The 11,710-nt window shown below is 44.2% G+C and overlaps 1 protein-coding gene across 3 annotated transcripts in view; it reads left to right on the top strand.

Moving 5' to 3' along the window:
• Nucleotides 1-536: 536 nt before the first annotated feature.
• Nucleotides 537-11,710, top strand: part of Uhrf1bp1l (UHRF1 binding protein 1 like) — a 75,416-nt gene continuing 64,242 nt past the window's right edge. The window contains exons 1-2 of one of the 3 annotated variants that reach the window (XM_028857188.2): nt 547-846; nt 10,369-10,512. Coding sequence is in view for 2 of the 3 variants with exons in the window: in XM_028857187.2 (XP_028713020.1) it covers nt 803-846 (44 nt within the window). In the remaining variant the exon portion in view is untranslated. Of the gene's footprint in view, nt 847-10,368; nt 10,513-11,710 lie in introns of all 3 variants that reach the window. The other 2 variants (XM_028857187.2, XM_028857186.2) reach the window with 2 other exon arrangements.

Genomic DNA, 11,710 nt, shown 5'->3' with positions numbered 1-11,710 from the left:
GTCCTGAGGTTTGCATGGCAAGTGCTTTTACTGGCTGAGCCATCTCACTGGCCCCAGACGTTCTAATTTCTAGGTCTTTAGATGTATTCTATTTAATAGGACGTGCCGTCAATTTTACTTCTTTTAGGGTTAGAATAAATAAAGGAAACACTGTATTACAGCTGTCGGCTAAGGGGAAAAGATCTTAGCAAAAGAAAAGAAACTGAGGTAATACGCTGAGATGGTCAAAAGGGCAACGCCAACCGAGCTATTTATGGAGCCGAAAGTTGAGATCGGAGGAAATGGAGTAAGACGTGGGAGAGAAAGTCAGCAATGGAGGCAAAGACACGATTAGGGAGAGGTGAAGAAACGATGAAAGCCCCAGGAGCTCCTGGGAATGGGAGTCCATGGATCCTGCTGGATCAGGGCAGCGGAGGACCCGGGTAGGAGTCCGAAGGGGGACCTGCCGGACGCAGGGAGCTCCCCCAGGTCCCGCCCACCTCGAGCTCGCTCCGCCCCCGACCCTTCGCTCCGCCCCCGACTCCTCTCCCCGCCCCCGGTCTCTTAGGTGATGCTGCAGCCAAGATGGCGCCGGCGGCGTCCGCGGCGGCCTGAGCGTCATGCTCCGGGCTCTCGGCGGCGGCTGCGGCGGCTGCGGCCTCGGCCAGGGCCTCGAGTCTCTCCCGAGAGTGAGCGCTCCGGCGGGGCCTCTCCCCCGGCCCGGTGAGGCGGGACCGAGAGGAGGCAGCCGCGAAGAGAGGAGGAGGAGGAGGCTGTGAGGAGCAAACAGCGAGAGAGCGGCGCTCGAGCCCCGGCGGGCACCATGGCTGGGATCATCAAGAAACAGATCCTGAAGCACCTCTCCAGGTCAGCGAGCGAGCGAGCGTTGCGAGCCGGGCCCCTCCGCTGGTCGCCGGGGTCCCGGGCTCTCCCGGCCGCTGGTGGCGCCCCCCGGCCGGCCCCTCTCCACGAGTCACGCGGAGGGTGGCCGGGGCTCGGCGGGCCGGGGTCTCCGCCGGAATGACGTCCCCTGGCGTCACCCAGGTGTTGGGCTGGGACCGGGTCGGGCTCGGCAGCTCCCGGGGCTCGGAGGCGAGCGGTTCCGTTACCCGAGGACTGCTGGGGTGTGTGTGTGTGTGTGTATTCGTGGACTCTCGGGGCTGAGGCTGCCTTCCCAGGGAAACGTTAACCTTGCAATTGTTCCTACCTGGCGTCCCCTCTCTGTTGCATGGGAGGGTGTGCTTGTTTGCACAACCGGGATTTTTTTGTTTTAGGTAAATAAGCAAGAGTTTCTCAGCTCGGGCAAGTTCTTCGCCGAGTCGTCTCAGTGCCCGCATCGTTCTTGCTGGAGAGTTTTCGGATTTTGCTTCCGAGGACCCTTTTAATTTCAGGGAGTTAACGCCTCTGGTGTTTGAACCCAAGGCGGATCATTCTTTCCATTTCATAACACAGTTTTAGTCAGAAACATGACTCAGTAAACTGGCAGTTTGTTACTGCTCTCGGCTTCTCCATATTTGTCTCAAGACACAGGCTAAATGTAGGATCCGGTTCCAAGTTGGTGACAGGGAATTCCGAGCCCTTGGTGTAGGATCTCTTTCTCTCTCTGTTATTTGTAAGTTAATGAATACTTTTAACTGATTAAAGGAGGTATAATGATAGACTTTTATAGTAAACACAAGTCTTCATTCTCCCGATTTATTTATACTCCAGGTGATACACTGAGAACATACTGAATAAAAACAATACTGTGATTCAGCAGATATTTCCTTGACATTAGATTGAATAAAATTTAATACATATAGTATGTGTGCAAAAAAGTAACGAACTGTAGCAAAGTTTGTGACCAGGTCTTTGGTTCTTAAGATCACTAATTAGAAAGTGTGTGTGTGTGTGTGTGTGTGTGTGTGTGTGTGTGTGTGTGTATTTGAAACAGGTTATGTAGCTCAGGCTGTCCTGTAACTCATGCATGACAAATCCCTGGCTACCCTCAAGCTCAGTGTCATCCCACCTTAGCTTCCTGAGTACTTCCTGAGGTCTGCGCTACCACGCCTTGTTGGGAATTTCTTTTAAAATTATGTAGACAGTGCAATACTGAGTCATCTTATTTCGGAAGAGTTTTAGTTCTTTAAAATAATGTTTATGACTTAGGTAGGTCTGATTCATATGAGGTACATTTACTTACCCTTTCTTAGATCTAGTTCTATAATTCCGATCCAGAGGCAATGGTTTGATTGCTTATTTCTTTTCCAAGGATAATGGTGCTGTACCACTCTGTGTGCCTAGAAGAAAATTTAATTCAATCAATAAGTGCCTTAGGGCATTATCCTTTAATTCTCTTGTACAAGTCCATTTGGGAAGAACTCTTAAGATTAAGAGCGGGAGTGTAATGGCTTACTTTATAACATAGATAATATCCGCATACTTAGAGTTAAGTACTTAGGATTACTTATAATCTTCATGATTTCTTACACCTGTGTGGTAAATAGTAATGAGCATTTCTTTTCAAATGAGAAAGTTTCTAGAACACTAGTGTTCTCTTTCTTTTTAATGGAGAAATCATTTGCAGTTTATTTTTTTAAGATTATTATTTTATTTTTACATTTACTTACTGTGTGTGTCCAAGTGTGCACTTACGTGCTTGATCCAGCCAATGTATGGGCGTCTGAGGACAGCTTGCAGAAGTTGGTTCTCACCTACTACCATATGTGTTCTGGAGATGGGACTCAGTTTACCAAGCTGGCAGAGTGCTTGCCTATCATGCAGGAAGCATTGGGTTCAATCTCCAACATTTTATAACCTGGGAGTGACGAGACATTCCGATAATCTCAGCACCTAGGAGGTGGAGGTTATCAATTCAAAGTTATCCTCAGAAGCTCAAGGTCATCCTTAGCATCATACAGAGTTTGAAGCCAGCCTGGAATACTGAAATACTTTGGGGGAGGGAAGTCAGTACCTGTCCTGTCATAGAAAAGAAGAATTAGGAAAATGTCCAAGTCCTTTTAGGCTCTTTTGTAGGGACTCATCCAGGAAGAAGTCTGTCTAGATCAGTGGTCGTCAACCTTCCTGATGTTGTGACCCTTTAATATAGTTCCTCATGTTGTGGTGACCCCCCAACCACAAAATTATTGCTACTTCATAACTGTATTTTTCTACTGTTATGAATCATAATGTAAACATCTGATATGCAGGATATCTGATATGTCATCCCTATGAAAAGGTTATTTGACTCTGGAGGGGTCGTGACCCACAGGTTGAGAACCATTGGTCTAGAAAAAAATAGAATGCGCACTCTGAACGAACCATAAGATTTTAAGATTGAAACTAGCAATATTGGAGGCTGGGCAATACTTTTGAAGTTGGCGTGTTGGAAAAGTGTGGACAAGGAATTGTTTTATAAGAGACTGGCACATACTTGAAGTAAATACTGAATGATTTGAGTATTGTCAATCCACATCTCTGTTTCTTGCCCAATATTTGTTTTCTGAGTGCCTCTTACGTTAATGAAAAGCTTGTGTACTTGCCTGATCTGAACTATGATCTGAACCCCCAGAGTGTGGTGAGAACAAGGAAGAGGTTAGAAGTGCTATATTTTCAAGAGAAATGAAACAGGAAAAGCCATTCAAGGAGAAATTACCAAAGTATTTTAGACTAGAACAGGGTATGTGTTGAAGGTAGTTACAGGGGAATCTTTTTTCTTCCACTCCCCCCATAAGGGAATACGAAGTTCTTTAAAATGTTCAAACCAATAGAAGAAAGGAAGATCGAGCAGGAAGTACCTTTCATTTCACCTTTAGACCTTTTTATTTGTTACTCTGTGTCTCTGTGTACACATGTGTAGATATGTGCGCAGGGACAAAAGATTCACTTTTAATTCAGCCAGAACCTGAAAAATGATAACAACGATCCAAGTACAAGTGCTCCCTTCCTGCCCCTTAGCCTCAGGACGTAGTATATTACGCTTCTGGAGATGAGTTCGCCTGGTAGACTGCACCTCATCTGGGTGGAGCCTTTATCTTGTTTGAAGCTGTGATTGTCTATCACTGCACTTTGTTCCTTGCGGGACGTTTGGCAATGTTTTTGATTACTATGACTTGGAAGGTGGTTCCGTTGGCACCCGGTAGGTAGAGAAGCTAGACACTATCATGCACAGCACAGAGACCTCTTAAAATAAAAACTCATCGGGACCAAATGTCAGCAGCTGAAGAGCTGAGAAACTGGTTTAAAATATGTAGCTGTGTATCAAATGGTTGAGCTAGATAACTTCACTAGCTAAGGCTGCTTTGTCTGCAAACAACAGAAATGTGGCTATTTATGTAAAAAGGGAAATGTAGTTGAAGCTGTTGGGTGGGTCACAGATTCAGGGGAAGATCTGACCACAAACCGTGAGACAGGCGGACGCCACTGAGGCTCTGTGAATGCCCTGGGAGAGGCCCTGGACCTTTATCTTCAGCAGGGTCTGTCAGCTCCTTAGACTAGACCTCTTAGACGAGACAGTTCTTTGCTGTTGAGGACTCTTCCACACAGTGTGGGTGTGGGGTGTTTAGTATTTCTAAGAGTTTCCAAAAGTTCCCTGAGGCATAAAACTGCTCTGGTTGAAAATTGCTCCTTTGGCAATTGACCTGTTTCTTAGGACTCTTACTCTCTGATCTTTCCTGCCAACTTTTAAATTCTTAGGAGACAAAATCTTTATGGCCCAATTCTAGCTATTCATAGATCAATTTGTGGTGACAAAGAGTTGAACAGTGTCTTAGTTCCCTTTCTGTAACTGTGAGGCGACACCATGACCAAGGCAACTCACAAAAGAAATCATTGAGTTGGGAGCTTACATTTCCAGAAGTTGTGTCTGTGACCATCCTGGTGGGGACCATGGCAGCAGGCAGTCAGACATAACACTGGGACGGTAGCTGAGAGCTCACGTCCTTTCCTACAAGTAGGAGGCAGTGAGAAAGTTAACTGGGAATAACAAGAACTTTTGAAAGTCCAAAGCCTGCCCGCAGTGACTCACCTCCTTCGATAAGGCCACACCTCGTAATCCTTCCCAGACAGCTCCACCACCTGAGGACCAAGCATTCCAATAGATGAGCCTGTAAGGGGCATTCTCACTTAAACCACCACTGACAGCGAAGATCTGGCTATGGAGAGAATGATTTTGAATCAAGATTGCTGCTCATTTTGATGTCAGTAATAGGCTTAACTAAATTAGGTTTTCATGGGCCTCATTTGCTGTGTTAAGGAAACTGAACTTCGTTCCTGGGGTGTGTGTGTGACTGCTAATAGAAGGATGGTTAGTAAAGAAGTCTTGTTTGTGGAGTCTAGGTCTGGGAACAGTATGTGAAGTGGAAATATAGCATCCACAAATGAACTTGGAGTAGCTTAGGTTGAACACCAATGTATCGAAAGGATGCTGATATCCTTCAGAACCTGGTGTCTGTCTGTTGCTGTGTTTGGAGAACCAGGTTTGGAGAGTCTCTGGATCCAGCCAGCTGCGAGGGTGGGAAGAGGAGAGGCTTCTGTGTCTCAGTATGAGTTGTTTTGTAAACTAACGGGGGGGGGGGGCAGTTTAAAGGGGGATTGCAGGCTGGGAGATGACTTGTGGGTACAGTGCTTCCTTCACAACCCCGAGGACCTGAGTTCAGATCCCAGCACCCACATAACAGCCTGATGGAGCAGCATGTCTTTAATCCCAGGGCTGGGAAGGTGGAGACAGGAGACTCCCTAGAGCTTGCTGGCCAGCGAATCCAGCTGAATTGGTGAGCTCCAGGTTCAGTGAGACAGTCTATCTCAAAATATTGAAAAAAAAAAATGAGGTGGAGAGTGAATGAGGTATTAACCTTTGACCTCCACATCTGTGTGCACATATGTGTATTCACATACAAGTATGTACACAAAGTTACTTTCTTAAGTAATTATGCCACTATTCAAAGACTAAGTTTTCACATGCTTCACATGTTGTTTTGTTTTATTTTGAGGCAAGTTCTTGCTATATAGATATCACAGCTTTGCTTAAAACACTTAACGTTTTCTAAGTGTTTCGTTTATTGTGTGTGGTGGGTGCAGGCATGCCATGGTGTGCATGTGGAAAGTTAGAGGACAACTTGTGGGAGTCGGATCTCTTCCATGTAGGTCCTGGGAACGTAACTCAGGTCATCAGGTTTGGTGGCAAGCATCCGTCCTCACTGCACCATCTCCAAAACCATGCTTGGGCCTGCTGATCTTCCTGCCTCCAGCTGCCAAGTGCTGTCAATTCAGCCTTGGCCTCGACCTCTGGCACGCTTGCTTCACTTTGTGAGAAAGCTTGATACTTTGTGTATAGATATGTATTCCAGGTCCTGAGCACTTACATGTACAACATGTGGAACATTACAGATGCAAGGATGATTTTAATTGATTATATTCGGGTCTAGGAAGCATTAATAGGGCTTATAGCCCATTTCTAAATTATACTGCTGTATGAAATTTGTGGGAGTTGGTTTACTTAGATCAGGTAACTAAGAGAAAACTGAGTTTCTTTTTGGACAAATGAATTTACTTTTATAAGATTTGAGATTATTTAAAAGTAATTTTGAGCCAGGCGGTGGTGGCACACGCGTTTAATCCCAGCACTTGGGAGGCAGAGCCAGGCAGATCTCTGTGAGTTTGAGGCCAGTCTGGTCTACAGAGTGAGATCTAGGACAGGCACCAAAAACTACACAGAAACCCTATCTCGAAAAACCAAAAAAAAAAAAAAAAAAAGGTAATTTTTTATAGTATTCATTTTAATGTAACCCCTAGTGATATATATGTATATTATTTTTTTTTAAGATTTATTTATTTATGTATGTGTGTGTTCTGTCTTCCTGTACATCTTCATGACAGAAGAGGGCATCAGATCCCATTGTAAATGGTTCTAAGCCACCATATGGTTGCTGGAAATTGAACTCAAGACCTCTGGAAGAGCAACCAGTGCTCTTCACCACTGAGCCATCTCTCCAGCCCTGTATATTAGTTTTTAAGCAAATATATAAAGAGTGCCTGCTTTATATAAAATACTGCTCTGTAGTACTAAGAATATTGCAATGAGAAAGATAGATAAAAATCCCCACACTCGTGGCGTTTACATTTTAATAAACAGTACTTAGTGAAACGTGTAACAGTATGTGTTAAGTGCTATTTTAAGTAACAGAAAGGGATGGGAAGCTAGGGATGGGTTTCAAGTTAGTCTTGAGTGTGGTGGTCAGCAGTGTGCGGCTGGAAAGTATTGGCAGACACCTGGAAGAGGTGATGGAGCAAACGCCAACAGCCCTGAGGGTGGTGCCTTGTCCTTTTGAAAGGTGCTGAGGCCTCCTGTAAGGTGAACCAGAGTGGGGTAGGAAAGGAAACACAGGCTGCGGCTGGGGATAGCGTACCTCCAGGGCAAGGAGCTTGTTTGGCATGCTTCCAGCCCTGGGTTTGATCCTCACCTGACAGATACCAAGTCCAGGCCATGCTGAAGTACAAATACCAAAGATGTAGGATCTCCAGCTTGGGGTGTAGAATCTTGGCTAGTGTGCACAGAGCCTGGAGATCTATCCAGGCTCCATGTCTGAAACGGGGAGGGAGGCATGGTACATGCCTATAATCCTAGTATGTGTAATGTGGAGAAGGACATTCAGGAAGTTCAAGGTCATTCTTTGCTACATTGTGGGTTGGAGGCCAGCATAGGCTAGGTAGAAGATGAAGGCTCTCATACCCGATCCTCTGGAAGAGCAGCCAATGCTCTTCACCACCGAGCCATTTTCTGCAAGTTTCAGGCTTTATTTCTGTTATTAGTGGGACAGAGTTTCCCTGTATCCAGTATCAGTGTGGGAACTGGTAATGACTGGCTTTTACAGCGAAGTGAGGCTGGAAACCAGTGGCCGGTTTGCAGCCACGGGTCACCTTGGCAGCCATGTGAGGAACAGGACAAGAGAAAAAACAAAAAGCCAAGGAAGATAGTTAACTCTTCAGGTTAAAAAATCCAAACCAAAACCAACCAAAACAAAAACATTAGCAAGGTAGATAGATGCCTTGGAGCTGCTGAGTGTCAGTTTCTGGATGTACTTGGAAGGTGGAGCCAGCATTGACCGTCGGATAAGATGTGGATTAAGAGAGAAGAGCAGTAAAGGATACCACTGACAAGATGGAGTTGTCATTAACTAAACTGGAGATGACTGCTGGGGAGCAGGGTATCAGAGATCGGTTTGAATGGGTTGATTTATCAGTGTTCGTTATGAAATGGGATGCCTCCATGCCTTTTTTATTGATGACCTGATTTAGATGCAGCGGTTTAGTCTGGGAATAACAGTGGCACTATTTTTGTGTGGTTATCTTTTAGTTTCTGCGTAGATGATTATTACAGGACGAATTGGAGTTGAGGTTTGTTGAGGCCATCCATTTGGCTTGTGATTCCCCCCACCCAAATCTGTCACCTTTCTTCTGCTTCCTGAAACTAGTGTCTATATCCCTTTAGGAAAGATCATCTTTGCTCAGGCTTCATTTTACAAATATATTTCCTGTGAGCAGTTTTAATGAAGTTAGTCTTTCCTGATGTTCATTTTAAGATTTGTTTGGTCACACACACACACACACACACACACACACACACACACACACACACACGCTCTTGCTGTTGTTCTTGTTGTATCTGTGGTTTGCATTTTCTGTATGGGCAGAATACCCTGATGTTCAAAGCCAGTGACTGTGATTGTGTTGTCCTCGTTTCTTCTTTAGCTTCTGTGACAGAGATGGGATGTAACAGTTGTCTAGAAACACATTTAATAGGCTGGAGAAATGAATTTATACAAGGGGATGGAGATGGCTCAGCAGTTAAGAGCACTTACTGTTCATGCAGAGGAACTCTTTTTGGTTCCCAGCACCCATAGTGGGTCTCTGCTATCTTTAATCCAGTTCGAGGGGATCTGGCGCCCTCTTCTGGCCTCTATAGGTACCAGATAATCATGTGGTGCCCATACATGCAGGCAACACACACAGAGAAAGTTAAACTAGTTAAATTTTTAAGTTAGACTGCTTTGGCCTCTGTAAAGCACATAGGATATAAATTACTTGTTCTCAATACCTTTTTGGTAGTTTTAAAAATTTGACTTGACATTCAAAGAATATATATTAAAATTTTTTGAATAATACATTGGTTTTCTAACATACTTTATTTTTTAATATTTTGAGATTCTATTTATTTTTATGTTATGAATTTTTTGCCTGCATGTATGTCTGTGCACCACATACCTGAAGTGTTCCTGGAGGCCAGAAGAGAGTGTCAGATTCTCCAGAACTGGAGTTACAGAGACTTGTGAACCACTGTGTAGGTAGTGATGGGAATTGAACATGGGTCCTCTGGAAGAGCAGCTAGTGATGCGTCTCTCCAGACTCTGTATACAGATATAGCCCATCACTGGAACACTCTCTGGATTATGAGTTATTTATTCTTTTCTCTCTCTTCCTCCCTCTCTGCCTTCCTTTCTTTTTCACTTTAGAAGCAGGGTCCAGTACCATACCTTAGGCTGGCCTGGGACTCACTCTGTAGCCCAGACTGGTCTTGAGCCCAAACAGCAGTTCACCTGCGTCTGCCTCTTGAGTACTGGCAGTAGGGATGTGTGCCACCATACCAGGCTGGCTTATTTCTCACAGGTAACATTATGCTTCAATGTTCTCTGAAACAAAAACTACAAATTTCATTGATTTGGGCAGTTAAACTGATGTGGTAATTTGTATTTGTAGGTTGCTTGTTTTTGTTTTTGTTTTTAAACATTTATTTATTTATTATGTATACATCATGTATGACTGCATTTTTTTTAGAATGTCTGAATTTATTTAATGTTAAGTTGTTCAACCTTTATATAACCTTTATATGACATAGCTATCTCATTTTTATTAGTGTTTTTATATGTGCTAGAGGTCAGCCTGTTCTACAGAGCAAGTTCCAGGACAGGCTCCAAAGTTACACAGAGAAACCCTGTCTCAAAAAAACCAAAACCAAACAAATAAATACAAATGGATATAGCCTGGCATGGTGGGGCGTGCCTTTAATCCTGGCACTTAGGAGGCAGAGGGAGGAGGATCTCCGTGAGTTTGAGGCCAGCCTGGGCTACAAATCAAGTTCCAGGATAGCAAGGACTTTTAAATAGAGAAACTCTGTCTCCGAAAAAGACAGTGGATACAACACAGTAGAGTAACGGCAGTGGTAGAGAGGATGAGGAATTCCTGTGTAGTTAATTTGTTTTCAAATTGTTTTCAGCAGTATCTGCCTGTAAGTAATCTGGTGTGAGATACAACTGTGTTTTTGTAAGCACATCACAGCTGAATATTTCACTCCTCTCCTCTTCCTTCCCTTAAACTTGCCCCCTTCTGTGTCCCCTGTGTCCCCATTCCCTACAGCGTCCCCTGCTGGCTGTGGTGGAGATTGGTGCGCTGTGAATTGCACAATCACCTAAGTGAGCACCAGAAGCGTCTAGGACACCCTGGCAGCTGACTGCTTGCTTTCACCAGGACTAGGGACCTTTGTCTGAATTTCCTGCCCAGGTAATGCTTCTCTTCCCTAGTTTTGTTTTCCTTTCTATAAGCACGGATGGTGCCCCACATAAAGATCATTTCATTTTGTCAAACTAGGTAGTTACACGTTCATGTAAATCCTCTTTTAGAATGCCTTTTTTTTTTTTTTTAAATTTACATGGTTTGGCAACTCAGAAAGTTGTAACCATCCTTTTCTGATGTTGCAGAAGGCAGTTTTATAATTTACAGCCAGCTGTTTTGCAATAGGCATTAGCATTCGATGTTTTAATGGGTATGTATGGCTCCCCAGTCTAATGGGATTACTGAGGTGTGAAGACCTTTTTTTAATCATACAAATGTTTTGATAACTTCTCATCCTTCACTGAAGGCCTTAAGAGTTTGTGTTTAGTATTAATTGTGACCTTTAGCATTTAAGTAAAGAGTCGTAACTGTGGAAACGGAATCAGTTTGCAGTTTTGCAGCCTTTTCCCCGTTCTGTTCTCACCTTCCGTGTCTCTTTGGAAGATCGTTATCGGTGGAGGGCTGTGGCACTTGCACGTAGCGGCAGCTAATGGGACACTCAGACACTCGGATAAAAGGACTGCGGAGTCAGGAGGTGCAGGCCAGCTGTCGACCTCACTGCATAGCTGCCCGAGGGGGAATGGGCAGTTAGTACGCTTGTCTCCGTTTGCTATTGGGCAGTGATTTGGGGACCAAGGCCTGGCCGGTTCACCATTCTTGCCCATCTTGACTCCATGTAGGCATTTTGGAATCTGGATCACACTGCAAAATGCCAAACTTTTAGACACTTTTGAAATTCATTTAAGTGTCTTGGTAATTAAGATTTTTTTTTTTGTTGGCATTCAAGGATGATTCTGATTTTATATATACATCCAGTAAATCATCTGGGACAGGTGCACATGAAATATAGTCATAATCACAATCCATTGCATTTTCTCCCTTGCACCTCTTTAACAAATATTGGCTCCTCCGGTCAGTGCTTATCTTATCGGAGATGAGGCATTATGATTGTATTCTATTCTTTTGATTTTTGCTAAGATGTATTTATTTTATGTGTATGGGTGTTTTGCTTACATGCTATTGCTTGTCTGTGAACCATGTGGGTGCCTGGTGTCCATGGAGGCCAGAAAAGAGCATCACATCTCCAGGAACTGGACTCACAGAGGGTTCTGAGCAGCCACGTGGGTGCGGGCAATAAACCAGCAGT

The sequence above is a fragment of the Peromyscus leucopus genome, chromosome 18 (genome assembly GCF_004664715.2).
Source record: "Peromyscus leucopus breed LL Stock chromosome 18, UCI_PerLeu_2.1, whole genome shotgun sequence".
Taxonomy (NCBI): Eukaryota; Metazoa; Chordata; class Mammalia; order Rodentia; family Cricetidae; genus Peromyscus; species Peromyscus leucopus.
This window is presented reverse-complemented; position numbering and strand designations above follow the sequence as displayed.